The sequence below is a fragment of the Podarcis tiliguerta genome (genome assembly GCF_965153285.1).
Source record: "Podarcis tiliguerta genome assembly, chromosome: 4".
Classification (NCBI taxonomy): Eukaryota; Metazoa; Chordata; class Lepidosauria; order Squamata; family Lacertidae; genus Podarcis; species Podarcis tiliguerta.
Window position 1 is genome coordinate 11,738,880 of NC_139537.1, and position 18,791 is coordinate 11,757,670.

Here is an 18,791-nt window from a genome sequence, read left to right on the forward strand (position 1 = left end):
GATTCCTGCGCTTTTGGGAAATGACTCCTGCCCTCAGATTCAAAGGGCCTGAGGAAGCCATATGGTAAGGCAATCTATTTCGGTAAAAGGAAGAAAGCGTATGGGTGCTTAAGGAAGCTGTAGGACAAGGGATGAGAAACCCACGACTCTCCAGGTGCTGCTGGAGCACAAGCCCTGTCATCCCTCATCCCTGGCCATGCAGGCTGGAGTTGACAGGAGATGGAGTCTATCAACATCTGGAAAGCCATTGTATCCCCATCCCTGATGTAGAAGAGTAGCTCAGATGAAGATAATTTGGCTGGCAAACCAGGTAAGCAGTCAGCGAGTGATGCTGGAAGACCAGCACCATGGTCCTTGTGTTCTGGGCCACGTGGCCTGACTTCAGGAGCACCAGTGGTTCTGGACAGCTCATTGGTTTTAAACTATGAGTGGCGCATGTTGGAAACATATGAATTGGCCTACAGACTCAGTATGCAAGCCAGACGACGCAAATTCCTTTGCCAATTTGAAAAAACAGAGTGTAAGATGGTTTGGCACATCATTCATAATTCTGACTTGGTTCACATGACACGACATGTCAAACGATGGTTTGGCAAGCCCATGCTCTTCCCCAGTTCTTTTTACTGCCGTGTTGTTCTGCGCCAAGTCCAAGTTTGTTCTAACTCAAGGTTTATTCTTGGCTACGGTTGGCAATTAGTGAGGATGGAGCAGCTTAACTAGGCGCCAAACCCTGGCTTAGCTCAGCACAGTGTAGAAGCAAGGAGGATCTTGATGGAGCAAAGAAAGCTTGTGAGGTCTTGCTAAACCATAGTTTGGTTTACCGTGTCACGTGAACCAGCCCATTGTTGCAAATATTAGGAGACACAAAATTTAACTGCAGCAAATTTTCTTTAAAAATGCACAGATTTCACCGCTCCCAATCTAATCTAATCTAAGAATGGGATTTTAAAACTTGCTATTTTGTCCCAGCTTACCCTTCAGCATCAACATCTGGCTGCATTCATTTAAAATATAGAACTCCATTTGGCAAAACAACACTAAAATGTTTTAATTTGTACATAAGGATCCATTCAGGCGACCAAAAGTGGTCGAGGATCAAACTAGCCTTTAAAAAAAGAAAAGAAATAAAAGGTATTAAGAATTCCCCTCATTGTCATATTCAGTTTGGCACAGATTTCCTGATTTCTGCTGAATGATTTTAGAATCCTTAGTTATTGACTTGCACTTCTGATTTCCCACTTCTGCTTAATCATTCGAAGTGGCACTCATGGATCTCAATCACATGCCCATCTAGCTGGGTTTCCCCAGCCACTCTGGGCGCCTCCCAATAGAATAGTAAAAGCATGATTAAACATCACACATTAAAAACTTCCCTAAACAGATGTCTTCTAAAAGTCATATAGTTGTTTATTTCCTTGACCTCTAGTGGGAGGGCATTCCACAGGGCAGGTGCCACCACTGAGAAGGCCCTCTGCTTGGTTCCCTGTAACCTCACTTCTTGCAGGGAGGGAACCACTAGAAGGTCCTCGGAGGTGGACCTCAGTGTCTGGGCAGAACAATGGAGGTGGAGACGCTCCTTCAGGTCTACTGGGTCAAGGCTGTTTAGGGCTTTAAAGGTCAGCACCAACACTTTGAATTGTGCTTGGAAATGTACTGGGAGCCAATGTAGGTCTTTCAGGACTGGTGTTATGTGGTCTCGGTGGCCACTCCCAGTCACCAGTTTAGCTGCTACATTCTGGATTAATTGTAGTTTAGAGGTCACCTTCAAAGGTAGCCCCACGCAGAGCGCATTGCAGTAGTCTAAGACTCTTTCCCCTTAACCTGAAAAGCTGGGAAGCGACCTAGACTGTGTCACCATGATGTGCCTTCCAGTTCACACGCAGGTCAAACCACCACACATGCTCTTGGGAAAAGCAAAAAACAGACAATGGGATTTGTGTTCTGCAGCTTGCACACTGAGTAAGCTGGTAAGGTAAGGAGGTAAGAAAATTCCTTTATACTAGTTGAGAACACTGGTCCATCCAGCTCAGACTCAAATTGGCAGTGGATCTACTGGGTTTCAGGCAGCGGTTTGCCCCACCTGGAGATGCCAAGGACCAAATCTGGGACCTTCTGCACGGGGAGAAGATGCATGAGATAAGGGCCTAAGCCCATTTCATTGTTTCTTATACGAGTCATTCGGAGTTTAAAACCAGCGAGCCGGCTAGAAACATAGGTGGTTCCAAGTCCACCAGAAGGAAGCAAAAAACCAAAAGCAATGTCTGAGCACTTGTTGCTTTCTCCTTAGCAAAAATTTGAAGCTGGGCAATTTAAGCAAGTGTGAATATGGCTGGAATGCAACCTTTAAATTAAGCAGCAGAGAAGAATGATCCAACCAGTGGTGGTAGCTTTGGAGATTCAAAAGGAGAAAGGAATCCAGACTGCCATCTTGCATTGGTCACAGTAGTAATGCCTCCTCACCTGTCCTGACCCTGACGTTTGTTTGCCTAGGTGTGTCGGTGTGCTCAGAGTGTAGGGTACCAGTGTCATGCGCATCTCCTGCACCGTGACATCGTCTGCTCTAAGCGTTTTACTTACGTTCCGGGTCACTCGTTTCCTGCTCACTCAGCTCCTTGTTCTTGTAGAATGGGAATTTTCGTGAAAAGATGAAGTTCTTTTTACGCCTGTCATTGAATGACTGTGAAGGAGAAAAGGCATGGGGGCAAAAACAAGGACGTCTAATTGTTGTCACACTCATGCTGACAAAACAACTAGTTTGTAAAAGTGGAAAAACAACTGCAAGTGACTCTGTTCAATTTTCTTTTGGGGTAAAGCAAAACGGTTAAAAAAAGAAACCACCACCCTGAAGATTTGGTGCTTAAAGAAAAGGGAAAAAAAGATAAACGCAAAATTGGTTTGATTATTGATGGCTGGCTATTGGTTATTTGATTATTAATTGGTTAAGTCTGCCTTATGATGCAAACTTTGTGCTACAAATTAACGTTTGTTAAAATTGATGAACTGTTTGGGCAGTATACAAACCCCCCCCCCCCTATATTTAGGCCCTTCAAATGGCAAGAACCATTTAAAACTAGGCATCTATCTTCCCTTTCTGAAATGATCCTTGCGCCTCATACTACAACAATATAATTATATTATATAATATTACTCTATAGTATTTTTCAGTGCAGTTGTTTCATAGTACTACATTGTTGTTTTTGTAGTAGCAGTAGTTGTTACTAATAATAATATAAGTAAAAATCCGAAAAGAGAGTGGTTCCTTCATAATGATAGTTTTTACTCATTTTCAAATTGATGAAATTAGCAATTAATTAATCAATCAGCTGAAAGTCACATGATTAACCAACTGTGGTTCCTTTAAACTGAGCGAGACTAAAATCTTATACAAATAAAAGAAAAAAATATTCTGCATGATGTGCCCGTCCAATTTTCTCACTTCAACTGAAATAAAGGTTTGGCTTTCAATTTGGAATCCAATATGGTTAAGGACTGATAAGATAATGTATTGTCCATTCCTGAAGGTTGGACAAAGCTAGAAAAAGTACAAAGTGTCCAATTAGAGGACAACTCCAAATTTGTAAGTATTTGCTTGCGTCACAAAAGTTTCATGCCACTTTTACATTCCAAGCATATTTGAAATTTAGTAACGGGAAACGAAGGGTGCGGGGAAATAACATACATGGAAACCTATGAATGGCTTCTTAGCGCCACAGATATCTGGATTTGAAATAATGTGAGCCTCATGCAGAAATTAATATGCAAATCATGCAGACACAAAAGAAAAGCAGATGAAATATAAATATAAATGGTTCTGAAAGTAAACTGGTTGCAGGAGTAGGCAGAGCATGCAAACATCAGTTGAATGGTGGATAGAATCTAATGGAAACAAAAATGTGTGCCTCTTTTGCTTCTAGGTTATTTTTTTATCATAGTGATCATTTCTTTCAAATTAAACATCATAAGATGAGATATCTTTGTTAGGATACTGGATATATCTATATCTATATCATCTACATCTCTATTTATATCTGTCTCCAGCATATTGCAGACATCTTTCAACTATACAAAGACAACAAGTCTAAAATTGGCAGCCTATATATCATTTCACTTGCGGAAACAAATAAAATGTTGAATCACTGTACGAGGATGTCATTATTTACTGAGACATTATATCACACTCATCATATCATTTCACATTTCAATTTGTACCTATGTTATCTCCACCCCTCAAGAACCCACAGACCAAACATGAAACGGAATTATCTATAAGTTATCTTAATTTTAGGACAGTGCAGAAAATGCCTGGTTTATCTATACCTCTTTGAGACCAGAAACTACCAGTGGTGATTAAGATGGAATGCCCACTGGCCCTTCTTCAGAGAGCCTTGTGAAATGTAACCCCCAGTAAATGCTGCACCCAGATTTTTAGTCTGTGGAAGTGTTCATGAACACACTTTTGCAAAATGGCGATAGGTCTGTGGTTCTGACACTCAGACTCTAAGCTAGCAACTATTGCTTCCTGTTTCTGAAACTGTAAAGATGGATACTGTAACATGAAGCAGCCTCTGAATAGCTCTGCAAAAGCAGAACATGGTGGTCCGCTACCTGGAGAAAAATGAACATTGGGAGAAGACAGGACCAGTGCATTTTCACCTGTACAGGTGTGTGTGTGTTCATCAACTTATTTTGATTTTCCTCACATTATTAATGGTCTGTCAGTGGGCATCTGCTTACATGGGTAGGGTAGTTACTAGGTATATGGACTGTCCAATCTTACCACAATATACACTTCGTGAAAAAATGACATTGAGACCATAACTGTACCACTAAATTCCTGATCGGCCATTCCTCTTGACATGCACTAAATGTGTACTAAACATTCTGATCAAACTGTCCACACATTGTGCAGGACATCTGAAGAGAGGTGCCTTCAACCGACCCCATGTATTTTTATTTTTATTTTTATTTATTGTGAGTATATTATTACACTGGGCAACAATTTTTTACTTTTTGAATGTTGTCTAGATTTCTACAACTGATTTAGGGTATTTTGCACTGCTGAATCAGGAAATGGCATCAGTTTCTCTCCATCAGGTCAGGTTTACTGTAAACTGAATAGTGGGCATTGATTAAGGTAAGTACACGTAAATTGCATGTTGCTTCACCATTTTTCAAACTTCAGGGCTTGAACTTCCGTTTCTTGGAACTCCTGGAATGCTCAGCGGCAGGGAGGTCTCTCTTCAGAGTCCAACAGTAGTCAGCCATCATGACTGCGTCCCAGCGACACTGATACCTGGTCTCCATCTCTTTCATGTCCTGATGGAATCTCTCCCCCTGCTCGTCACTCATTGAACCCAGGTTCTCAGGAAACTGGTCCATATGTGAAAATAGGTAGTGCATCTTGACGCTCATGTTGCAGCCCAGGTTTCTGAAAGCAGTAAGCATGTTGTTGACAAGTTCTGCGTAGTTTCTGGCCTTATTGTTACCAAGAAAGTTCTTCACTACCAGAACAAATGCCTTCCACGCTTCCAGTTCCACTTCGTTCATTGAGTTTCCGAACTCTGGATCTCTGATGAGCTGACGGATCTGAGGACCGTCAAAGATGCCAGCTTTCAACTTCTCCATGTTCAATCCTGGAAAAGCCTGGCACAAGTAAGTGAAGCAGTCACCATCCTTGTCCAGAGCCTTGCTGAACTGCTTGATTAAGCCGAGCTTGATGTGCAGTGGTGGGAAGAGTATTCTGTCTCTGTCCACCAAAGGGTTGTTGATGACATTCCTTTCTTTGCAAGGCACCAATTCCTCCCACACAGGCCAGTCCTTCTTCGTGTAATGCTGAGCACGGTCCCTACTATCCCACATGCACAGAAAACATGGGTACTTGGTGAAGCCAGACAGTTGTCCCAACAAAAAGTTCACCATCTTCAGGTCTACACAAATAAACCACTTATGCTGATCATAACCAATTTTCTCCAGCACATACTTCACCGCTTCATAGTTCTCCTTCAGTGTAGTCGAGTGAGCCAGGGGTATAGAGGCAAACTGGTTGCCGTTGTGTAGCAGAACACATTTCAGTGATCGCTTGCTGCTGTCAATGAACAGTCTCCAATCTTTGTGTTCGTACTGTGGTACTCCAAGCTTGAGCAGAAGCTGCGCAATATCTGCACAGTACACCAAGTCCTTCTCTTCCGAGAAAAAACGGAGGTACTCTTGATGCCTGTTGCAGAAGAAGCTGATGCGAGCACTGTCAGAGAGGAGGTTTTTTTCCTTCAATCTGGATGCCAACAGTTTGGCAGTTTGAACTAGATCATTCAACTCCTTTTGGGAAAATGGATGTGGAGCATCATCTTCAAGAACCACTTCTTCTTCATGTCCTTCAACACTGGAGGCATCTTCGTCACTAATGTCAGGAAGTTCTCCGAAGACAGGCACTGGAATTTCATCACAATGAGCTACAGGACGATGTGCTGATTGAAGATCAGGATACTTCGTGGGGCGGCTGCCCCATTAACTTAGTTTTGATCCCCCAACTTTATGTTTTGCCGCACCAATTTATGGAAGATTTCGAGGTTTTATGACTTCAAACTGATCCCTTTTCGACATAATCACCCAGAACTATCGGACCAGAATACTCCTTGTCATTAAAATAATCATTTCCAATCAAAACAATTATTCGACATGGCATTTTACCCCCACCAACTTCTTCTAAAATGCTCCACACAAGCGTACACATGAACAAAAACGTAAAAAAACGACATGTGGCCATAGCTCAAAAACTTGACTTGATTGAGCAAAACCAATGTGATTTTGGGATTCAGTGCATCAGATTCATCCTAAATCAACTGAAAAAATGCAGACAACAAATTTGTTGTTGACCAGTGTTATCTATCTAACAAATTCGGAAACAGTAGCATTGAAAAATATACTGTTTATGTTTGGCCTCCATTGTGTATTGTCTTATTTACATATTATATTTATATTTAATACTGTTGTTGAATTATATTCCCAGGGAAACTCATTGTTTGTTTTCTGGACTTTCAATGGGTCCTACTTTGAGTAGGAGTAGCATTGGATACAGCCCTTATTCCCGCCCCCATGTATTTTGAGTAAGCATGGAGGAACAACTGAAGTTACCAGCCAGCTAATTTGTGAACCAGCTCCACTACCTACTAAAAAAATCTCCATTCTGTGATATCAAGTCTCTGACGGCGCAGTTCATACATGCACATCTCCACTGGCCAACACAGTTCTCAAGTGAAAATTATGTAGGTCTGAATGATCTGGAGAAACGAGGCTTGCAGGTGTTATGTTGATCACAAAACCCCATTCAGGAACGCTTTGGTTTTGCAAAAGCTGAAGCTCTACCTTGGTGATAGGTGGAAACAACTATATAAATAGGCTTGTTAAAAATAGCAGGGGGGAAAAAGTTCTCCTACTAGAATAACACCGCTTCATTTCTGCAAGTTCGTAACCATAGGTACTGACCTGCTGTGCTGAACAGAAGGGGTACATATTCAAGTCCTGATTGGGCGTTATGTCTGAACAGGAAATTTAAAGTCAGGTGGAACCCAGGTAGCATCCTGGCCCAGTCCTCAAGGTGCTGGCCCCAGGAAAGGTCTGAAGGGTGCTATCTAACCATCACAGTTAAACATGGAATCTGCTCCCACAAAAGTTATTGATGGTCACCAGCTTGGGTGGCTTGAAAAGGGGATTTGAAAATTCATGGAGGATAAGGATGTCATTGTACCACTACTGTCAGAGGAAGTGTGCCTCTGGATATCAGTTACTGAAAAGCACAGTTGGGGTGAGTCCTGTTTGTGGGCTTCCTACAGGCATCTGGTTGGCATAAGATCAGAAGGAGAGACCGCTGGATCAGACCAATGTCCCCTCTAACCCAGCATCCTGTTCTCACAGTGGCCAACCAGGTGCCTGTGGAAAACCAGCAGGCAGGATTGCAGCACCAGAGCCCTCTCTCTTCCTGTGGTTTCCAGCAACTGCTGCCTCCAACTGTGGAAGCACAGCATAGCCCTCATTAGACATTTTTAGAGACATCATTAGAGGCTGCATGGACACTTATTAGGGATGATGTAGCAGAGACATCACCTTGCCAACAAAGGTCCGTATAGTTAAAGCTATGATTCCCCCAGTAGTGATGTATGGAAGTGAGAGCTGGACCATAAAGAAGGCTGATCGCCGAAGAATTGATGTTTTTGAATTATGGCGCTGGAGGAGACTCTTGAGAGTCCCATGGACTGCAAGAAGATCACACCTATCCATTCTTAAGGAAATCACTGGAAGGACAGATCGTGAAGCTGAGGCTCCAATACTTTGGCCACCTCATGAGAAGAGAAGACTCCCTGGAAAAGACCCTGATGTTGGGAAAGATGGAGGGCACAAGGAGAAGGGGACGACACAGGACGAGATGGTTGGACAGTGTTCTCGAAGCTACCAGCATGAGTTTGACCAAACTGCGGGAGGCAGTGGAAGACAGGAGTGCCTGGCGTGCTCTGGTCCATGGGGTCACGAAGAGTCGGACATGACTAAACAACTAAACAACAACAACAACAGCTAGCAGCCATCACTACCTGCTGTGGTAGCAAACGCTGCAATTTAACTGTGAAGGAGCACGGCCTTTTGTCTGTCCCGAATCTCGCACAACTTCAGCTTCGCTGGATAACCCCGGCTCCTAGCAGTTTGAGAAGGAGCAAAACTCTTTTCTAGCTGCTTCATTTTATATGCACCTTATATCCTGCTTTCTCTTCCTTGCCTTCTCTCTAAACTAACAAGCCACCAGCACTTGTGAGCTTTCCAGCGGAGAGGAGTTTCTCCAACCACTCGATCATTTTGGGCTGCCCTTTCCAGCTTTGTGACATCAGGCACGGTTCTCAATCTCCCAGCAACCTGCCCTTTGACTAAACAGCAACAACAGCAGTGGAATTCCTGTACCAGGAAAGGGCTGGACTTGATGACTTTTGGGGTCCCTTCGCAACTCTATGACTCCATGGTTTTACCCCACTTGTTGGCATAAATGAATTTGTGGTACAAAAGACAACGTAAGTCCTTTCCCCTTACGTTCAGAAAACTCAGCTTTTCCAAAACTGCCTTGTCTTCTTTTATGTGACTGAAAATGTATACTTCCTGAATCTAATAGCTTTCGTGTTGTGACAGACATTCAAACCGAAGCAGTGGCACCATCATCTTCATCATTATAATAATCACCACGCAATGTTTGTGTAGGACTCACAAGGTTCAAACCGCTTTGCACATGCCTTATCTAGTTGTCATTCCAAGCTAAATGCAATCCTATGCTCACTTATCTGGAAAGGAGCCTCACTGAAAACAGTAAGAATTACCTGTGAGTAGACTTACAGAGGCTGGGTCCTTGAAAAGACTGGGTATTACCTCTGAATAAACTGATGGGCCTTTTCAGAAGATGGTATTAATCTGCGTCGAACACAATCTATCAAACTGATGCAATTCTGCTGAAGTAACAAATGAAGTGTGCCTACGCATACAGGTGGTTACAACACGGCTTTTAAAACTTTAAAAATGGGGTTTGAAGAACAATACGTTTGTTTATTCTTTTACTATGTGAATTTATCTTAAACTCTGTTTGGAACTTGAGTAGGTTTCAAAAAGAAGTTAAATAAGGCTTTGTAGTTGGGCTATGCTGGACTCGTCTGTGATCATCCTGGGAGCTGTTCACAGTTTGACTTTCTGAAGGAAGACCTGCTGTTTTAAATTTCCAGATTCTGTTTCTAGTCAATGGCTCAACCTTCTAATAAATAAATAAAAATAATAATTCGCTGAGCCGTCACAACAGGTTGTGCAAAAGGCATATCTGCAGATAGTGAGACTTATGAGTGAAACAGCAAGCTATAATTTTGAAAGAAAATACCTTCTGGAAGTGGGGGAAGGATGGCTGACCTGACACCAGCTTGTCCTTGACAATGCAGAGATTCATAGAATCATAGAATCATAGAGTTGGAAGAGACCACAAGGGCCATCAAGTCCAACCCCCTGCCAAGCAGGAAACACCATCAGAGCACTCCTGACATATGGTTGTCAAGCCTCTGCTTAAAGACCTCCAAATAAGGAGACTCCACCACACTCCTTGGCAGCAAATTCCACTGTCAAACAGCTCTTACTGTCAGGAAGTTCTTCCTAATGTTTAGGTGGAATCTTTTTCTTGTAGTTTGGATCCATTGCTCCGTGTCCGCTTCTCTGGAGCAGCAGAAAACAACCTTTCTCCCTCCTCTATGTGACATCCTTTTATATATTTGAACATGGGTATCATATCACCCCTTAACCTCCTCTTCTCCAGGCTAAACATGCCCAGCTCCCTTAGCCGTTCCTCATAAGGCATCGTTTCCAGGCCTTTGACCTCTGGACACGTTCCAGTTTGTCAGTGTCCTTCTTGAACTGTGGTGCCCAGAACTGGACACAGTACGCCAGGTGAGGTCTGACCAGAGCAGAATACAGTGGCACTATTACTTCCCTTGATCTAGATGCTATACTCCTATTGATGCAGCTCAGAATTGCATTGGCTTTTTTAGCTGCCGCGTCACACTGTTGGCTCATGTCAAGTTTGTGGTCAACCAAGACTCCTAGATCCTTTTCACATGTACTGCTCTCAAGCCAGGTGTCACCCATCTTGTATTTGTGCCTCTCATTTTTTTTGCCCAAGTGCAATGCTTTACATTTCTCCCTGTTAAAATTCATCTTGTTTGTTTTTGCCCAGTTCTCTAATCTGTCAAGGTCGTTATTCCCAGCAACTTACTCCAATGTGTGGAACAAAAATGGTAGGAAGGGCTGCTGAGAGAAAAAATATCGCTAAACCCAAATGATGGAAACCATGGAGAGGGGGTGGAGGAAAATCCCAAGAGGTTTAAAATTTAGTGCCAGCGCCTCCGCCTGCTTCGCAGAAGCAACCCACACCTGACCCGCGTGCTTGAGAAGATTCCTACTTTGTTTGATTCCAGCCTCTGTGCTGCTTTAGATATTATGCATTCCGCTTGGAGTCTTACACGCTCTAATATTTGACACTTCCATTATTCTCTGCTAGCTAGCAAATGCTTCTTCTCCTATTTTAAAGCAGCAACTAAATTTAGAAGGCGGGGAACATTCTCTCACACAAACACACGTGACAAATACTCAAGGCTGTTGCAACAACCATGGCTGAAGCTTTAGGATTTGCGAGGGCTGGCATGGGTTCAGGCAGGCTGAGAGCACGTAGCAGGTTGCACGGGGTTGGGTAAAGTGCTGTGTGTGCCTTGAAATATGGTGTGTGTGTTTGTGTCCCAATCATTTGTAATCCTAAACACATTGAATAGGAAGTAATCCCAATTAGACACCATAAGGGATGGACAGACTTGTCAATTTCAGTTTTCTTGGTTTCTCTCATTTTTCCAGTTCAGTGTGGTTCATTATTATTATTTTTTAAGCCTCATAAAAATCTGTTCACATTTAAGTACTGATTTCTTCCAATCAAACACATTTTTTCAGTTTTGCAGTTTTGACTAATAGTAAAAAAAAAAAAAAATGCTAGTAATTTCCCCTAATATGATGCACATTTGTTATCTTCAATAATATATGCACTTCTGTGCACATTATTTGGCTGGGGAAAGGCATTTTAAAATTTGGAGATCTGTTTCAGTTCAGACAGTGTTTCACAATGTGCAGATTTGGTAGGTTCACCTTTAAACTTGAATTGGGTAGACTTTCTCACCCAATACCTAACACTGGCAAGCAGCAGTCAGAAGGTGGCTGAGAAGACTCTATATAAGACTGCTTCCTATGTTTTTTGGTTTGAGAGCCGCACCACAATTTTTGGTTTGAGAGCCGCACCACAAAATTCAGAGATGTACGAATTTCAAAGGATATCTCTGTTTCGGTTGACATATTGTTTCCGGAAGCGTGTGCCAAATTTCTCCTCCTTCCTTACACACTCTATCTTCTACTGCCAACCCATGTATTGATGGAAACAGGACAGTGTTCTAGACAGACCTTTGATGTGGTCTGGTAAGACAGCTCTTTTGCAAAAGTTCAGGGCTCTGAGTAGCAGCTGCAACCTACTTAGGAGAGCACCAACTCAGGCTGATCAGTCCTGGCCTGCACTGTTCCTTTGTACAGAATGGTACTGGTTTTTATTTTTTGCTTCATGTTGCCTGCTGTTAGAGCATCCACATCCTAGAGTTCTCATTGTACCACGGAGGCCACTTGCTGAAAACATCTGAGTGCAAAACATGTCAGGGTTTTCAATGGAATGAAAGGAACTGGCAAACAAGAGCGTTCCTGAACAGGGAAAACAGCAGTTTTAGGTTGAAAGAACAGCGTGAAATCGGGCTGGAGAGTACGTCTTTACAAAGTGCATAGTAATTCCTGCTCTGCAGGGAAACTTGGGAACAATCGTTCTACGACTGAGGAAAGGTTACAGCAGTTGGGGCTTTTTTAGTTTAGGAGAAAGTTGAGTAAGAGGGGACATCATAGAACTCAGTAAGGTTATTCATAGTGTGTAGAATGTCCCCACAAAGAGAATTTCCCCCATCTCTCTCACAATACGAGAACCCAGTGGACCACCCAATGTCAATTTACGCAATTCAGGATGGACCAGAGGAGCCAATTCTTTGCACTGCGCATCACTGAACTGTGGGATTCACTTTTGAGAGATGTGGTGATGGCCGCCAAGTCAGATGGCTTCAAAAGGGGTTTAGGCAGAATTCAGGGAGGAATACGCTGATGGGGGCTGCTACTCATGATGGCTGCATCCTGCCTGCAAGATCACAGGCATCATTCCTCAGACCACCAGTTTCTGGGGGAAAGGAGTGGGAGAGGGTCAATGGGCTCTTCTTTGGCTAGTGGGCTTCCCAGTGGCATCTAGTTGGCTACTGTGGAAAGCTTTAAGATCGATGGCCCAGGTATGGGGAAGTGTTATCAACCCAAGGACCACATTTCCTTCTGGGCAGCTTAAAGAGGGCTACATACCAGTGGTGGGTAGAGTATGGTTACCAGATTTTTTTCAATGAATCTGGGGACACTTTTTTTTTTTTTGAAACTGAGTAGCAACAGGGAGTCAGTAGTGGGGATGGTGAGGCAAAAGATCCTGGGCCCAAGCACACATGCATATTGTATAAAGGTGCAAAGCCCTTCTTTCACACCCTGTGAAACATAAATGCACATTTTTTAAAAAAACTGGGCAATGGCGCACCGCGCGCCCGTGACTCCTGAGCCTTCCCCAATCTCCTTCCCCCCTCTCCCTTTGTTCTGACAGATCAGGGGAGGCTCAGGAGTCACAGGCGGGCAGCCGTTGCCCAGGAGGGGCCAGCCTGGTAGTGCAGTTAGCTCTGGCTGGCTTCAGGAGCTGCTTGCTGCTTGCTGCCATGGCGCAGGAAAAATGGTGGGTGCCATGGGAGCGAGCAGCTCCTGAAGCCAGCCAGAGCCAACTTGCGCTAACATGCTGGCTCTGGGCTGCTGAGGCTGCCACTGCCATGTTTCCTGGGGACAGATTTGCGAATCTGGGGACATTCCGGGGACGGAATTTGTCCGGGGGACAGATTTGCAAATCCGGGGACTGTCCTTGGGAACTGGGGACATCTGGTAACCCTAGGGTAGAGCAACAAATATGAATCAAAACTTTGCCCAATGGGCTAGTTTTGATGTACCTTCACACTGCCCTATCTATCCTCCATTCAGGTTCAGAAAGAGAAGCCATGGGGTCCCCAATCCTGCCTTAGTACTTCATTTTCAAGGTGTTGCATAGGGCTCTCTTCAGGTGCTTATTTTATTAAAACTTCTATATTCCACACTGTTCCAGTATAAACACCACCCAGGAGGACTTACAACAGAAAAGATCTCAAAAAACCTCCCAGGTGCTAAAATCGGCCTCTTGATGGTCCCACCACCCTCAGAAGCTTGGGTGGTGGTGGTGAGATGAGAGAGGGCCTTCTCTGTGGTAGCCCCCCTAAGTCATTTAACTCTCTCCCCACAGAGGTTCATCTGTCCGCCAGATAATGCTGAAGATGTACCTTTCCCCCTTGGCTTTTAACACTTGAGATGCCTATTTCTGTCCCAACTTATTTTTGTAATTCAAAGTTGTTTTAAACTGCTTTTAAAAAACATGTTGTGTTGTAATTTTTGCAACCCACCCTGGAACTTGAAGGTGTGGGGTGGGGTAATAAATAAATCATCATAATAATCATCATGGCAATACAAAATTAAAAACAATTCCAACCAGGGCACTTATATCTTGATTGAAGCTTTAAAGCTTGATTGAAGCTTTAAAAACTACTTCAAAATGGTCCCCAGTCCCAGATGCATAGCTCTATCCTTAAGTGCAGGTATAAAGGTAAAGAGACTCCTGACCATTATGTCCAGTTGTGACCGACTCTGGGGTTGCAGCGCTCATCTCGCTTTATTGGCCGAGGGAGCCGGCGTACAGCTTCCGGGTCATGTGGCTAGCATGACTAAGCCGCTTCTGGCGAACCAGAGCAGCGCACGGAAACGTCGTTTACCTTCCTGCTGAAGTGGTACCTATTTATCTACTTGCACTTTGACATGCTTTCGAACTGCTAGGTTGGTGTGTATGTGTATATATATATAGGCTCAAATGGTCCCCTTATCTGAACTAGGATCCAGTAGTGTGTGTGTATCTATTGATCTATTTGTAGGCCTGATTTAATGGGATCTTTGACCTGCAATAAAAGGCATGGGGAACCAGTTCAGATATTACTGGACTACATCTCCCATCAACCCTGACCATTGGCTATGCTTGCTGGAATGATGAGAGCTGGAGTCATACAATACCTGGAGGACCGTAGGATCTGATGTATTTCAGAACTGCTTCAAATCTCTCCCCCCATTGATGCAATACAAGTCTCTTGTCATTTCCTCACATCATTCTTCCACAGTGCTTTCGTATATTTCCCCGCTGTCTGCCACCCTACAGATGTCACGCTTCCTTCAAAATACAGCCTTCCCTGGAAGCTGAAAGGGCACACGACATCAATCAAGCCCGGATTGCTCACTGCTGAAGGGTGTTCTTGAATGATGAACAGAACCTAGCAATTGCTAACATCACCTTTCAAGTCCTCCCCTTGACTTAAAGGGCAAAATGTTGATGGATTAATCTTTCCCCTCGCCTTCAGATGATGCTAAACTCATTGCACCGCTGGTAAAGGTAAGACAAAAGGAAGTGAGAATACTAGAGCAATGATTAAGTCGTTTTCTTTGGCTAGGAACTATTCCTGGATAGGGATAGGCTTGCCACTGCAACTCATGCATTGGTAAGCTCATGACTGGACTACTGCAGTGTGTTCTACGTGGGGCTGCCCTTAAGGCTGGTCCAGAAGCTGCAGCTAGTGTAAAATGCAACTCTTAATTAAAGGTAAAGGCAAGGGGACCCCTGACCATTAGGTCCAGTCGTGGTCGACTCTGGGGTTGCGGCGCTCATCTTGCTTTATTGGCAGAGGGAGCCGGCGTACAGCTTCCGGGTCATGTGGTCAGCATGACTAAGCCGCTTCTGGCAAACCAGAGCAGCGCACGGAAATGCCGTTTACCTTCCCACCAGAGCGGTACCTATTTATCTACTTGCACTTTGACGTGCTTTCAAACTGCTAGGTTGGCAGGAGCAGGGACCGAGCAACGGGAGCTCACCCCGTTGCGGGGATTCGAACTGCCGATCTTCTGATTGGCAAGTCCTAGGCTCTGTGGTTTAATCCAAAGTATTGGAGCCTCAGCTTCAGGATCTGTCCTTCCAGTGAGCACTCATGGCTGATTTCCTTCAGAATGGATAGGTTTGATCTTCATGGGACTCTCAGGAGTCTCCTCCAGCACCAGAATTCAAAAGCATCAATTCTTCGGCGATCAGCCTTCTTTATGGTCCAGCTCTCACTTCCATACATCACTACTGGGAAAAGCATAGCTTTTACTATACGGACCTTTTTTTGGAAGGTGATGTCTCTGCTAGGATGGGTCAAATTCATGGAGGACAAAGCTACTCGTTGCAATGGCTACATTCTACATTGGTTACACGGTCAGAGGTATTGTGCCTCTGAATACCACTTGCTGTTGTTCTCAGGTCCTGCGTTTTTGCTTCCCACAGGCATCTGGTTAGTCCCAAGATGCTGGATTAGATGGGCTTTCAACCTGATCTAGCATGGCTCCTTTTAAGTCCTTGTGAGCAAAATATGCCAGACAGCATCGATTTCCAATGAAGTCCCCCTCCACTTTTAAAATAATTTTTATTTCCACATCTGTACAAGGGTCCTATTACCCTGGAGACACTACCTATTTGTTTGGATATTGAAATCTTGCGCACCAATAATGAGGAAAGTGGAAATTGAAATGATCAGACAAGTGTGGTGCTATTAAATACGCCAAATTAAAAGGCTTAATAGGTAGCTTCAAAGTGATAATTTCAGGTTTCCTTTCCCGCTTGATGAAATTACACCTGCTATTTATACCACTGGCTCTCGGCTTTCTTGCTCCTTCCTTTACAAAAAATAAAAATCATCATCTAGGGGCCAGAATATCTAATTGGATTGATATTATTATCTGTGCTTTCAAGTCACCTGGGAGTGGGGTAATCTTTTCTCACAGCATCCAGCATTTAAACATTTCTTGAACGTTTTGAGCATGCCTAAATTGGGAAGGATGGGAAGAGTGTGCATAAGAAAGAGAACATCTTTTTTAAAAAGTGGTGAAGAGGACAAAAGGAATGAACAATGACATTTTCTGAAGACAGAACTACAGATCCCTCCCTCCTTCTCTTGTTTTGCATTTCATTAGCAGGGCTTAACAAGTGGGGCCTGTAACGAAGTGTTGTGGCGTGTAATACTCTTGTTCGGGATTACAGCCAGCCGTGCCATTTCCCAGAATCCTCTATTCTTCCACACCTGCTCAGTTTTCCCCATTTTATTCCCTTTCCATCCAGCTGTTGGGGAAGTTAGTGTGCTTTCAGAATCCTGCCTGATCAGGAACTCCTCTGAGAAAAAGGCAAGGAACGCTGCCAAGCAGGGGCAAATAACTTCTCCGGGGTGCCAAATGTCTCTCTGAACTCTTCTGAACTCCTTCCCGAGACCTGCTTAGAGTCAGCAAGTTTGTGGCCTCATGTACCTTCAGATCATAGTAAAGGTAAAGGGACCCCTGACCATTAGGTCCAGCCGTGGCCGACTCTGGGGTTGCGGCGCTCATCTTGCTTTATTGGCTGAGGGAGCCGGCGTACAGCTTCCGGGTCATGTGGTCAGCATGACTAAGCCGCTTCTGCAAACCAGAGCAGCGCACAGAAATGCCGTTTACCTTCCCGCCATAGTGGTACCTATTTATCTACTTGCACTTTGACGTGCTTTCGAACTGCTAGGTTGGCAGGAGCAGGGACTGAGCAACGGGAGCTCACCCCGTTGCGGGGATTCGAACCGCCGACCTTCTGATCGGCAAGTCCTAGGGTCTGTGGTTTAACCCACAGCGCCACCCGTGTCCCACCTTCAGATCATATCCTGGTCCAAAGCAACAAGTCTCTCTCCTTCCTCCTGGCATGTCACTGCCCTTGCATGCCATGTTCTCAGTCTCTGGGAGCTAAGCCTTATGAGGAACGTTTAAGGGAGTTGGGTAGGTTTAGCCTTGGAGAAGACTGAGAAGAGATAAGAAAGCAATCTTCAAATATCTGAAGGGCTGTCATATGGAGGAAGCTTGTTTTTTGCTGCTCCAGAGAGAAGGACCCAAACCAATGGGTTCAAATTCCGGCTAAAAATTATGAAGAATTTTCTGACCATAAGAGCTGTTTGAAAGTGGAACAGGCTCCCTCAGAAGGTGGCGGGCTCTCCTTCAATAGAGGTTTTTAAGTCATCTGCCAGGGATTCTTAAGCTGTGCTTCCTGCGCTGCTTAAGCAGGTTGGTCTAGATGTCTCTTGGGGTTGCGTCCAACTCTGCAATTTTGTAATTCAGCTATTTTAACACATTACGTTTTGCACGCAGCCTGCAGATGCTCTTTTGCAATATGCAAACAGGTTGAATCGCCGATGAAGAGGCAATATGGGATTTGCAAAGGGTAAGGGCGACTCGGTTCCCCTGTGATGCTGTTTCCGAAATGTCACAACCAGTGATGAAATTAGCAGCAATAAGATTGATATTCCTCTAGTAACGAGGTGTAAGAAGAAGGATGCAGGAAATTAAAGGGTAATTAAATCCTCACCAGACTCTAGTTTGTGTGAGGCATCATTAGCAATCTGAACGATTTATTCCCTCTGGCTTTGACTATATACCAGAAACGGGAATTTAAGATGTCATTTGACTGAAGATTAGGTACCTGTTGAAGCCCAGAAAAAGGCCCACGGGATCAGAATGATCATTTAGAGTATGGGGTGTTTAATGTCCTCTGTGCTATTTATCCCTTAACTGGCTTCCGTTATATAGGTTAAAGCAGGGATGCCCAACTTTTACATTCCGAGGGACCAGCCACTGATGCAAAGAGGTTGCCATATGGAGGTTGCCATATGAATGGGCATCACCATGTCAGGTCAACTTCTCCAACAGTGGGAGCCATCCAGCCATCTAAGGAACACTTAGCCACACATGCAACAGGGCAGGGGGGGGGGGGGCTGACCTGTGGCCCTCTTGATGTTGCAGGAATCCACTTCCCATCACCCCTGACCTTTGGCCACACTGGTTGGGGCTAAAGGCAGCTGTAGTCCAGCAGCATTTGAAGGGCTGCAGTCTCCCCATCTCTGCACTAGTATATACTTACTTCACGAAAGAACAAACACAGGAGAGTCATTATTGATACACACAGAGAGATGGAA

At 44.2% G+C, this 18,791-nt stretch overlaps 1 protein-coding gene across 35 annotated transcripts in view; it reads right to left on the minus strand.

Annotated features, from left to right (window-relative positions):
• Window positions 1-18,791, minus strand: part of DLG2 (discs large MAGUK scaffold protein 2) — a 901,255-nt gene that overhangs the window by 27,854 nt on the left and 854,610 nt on the right. For 28 of the 35 annotated variants that reach the window (XM_083436205.1, XM_083436206.1, XM_083436177.1 and 25 more), the window contains one exon: window positions 2,578-2,677. The exons of the other annotated variants lie outside the window; for them this stretch is intronic. In XM_083436205.1, coding sequence (XP_083292331.1) covers window positions 2,578-2,677 — 100 coding nt within the window. The remainder of the gene's footprint in view (window positions 1-2,577; window positions 2,678-18,791) is intronic. 35 annotated transcript variants of the gene reach the window in all.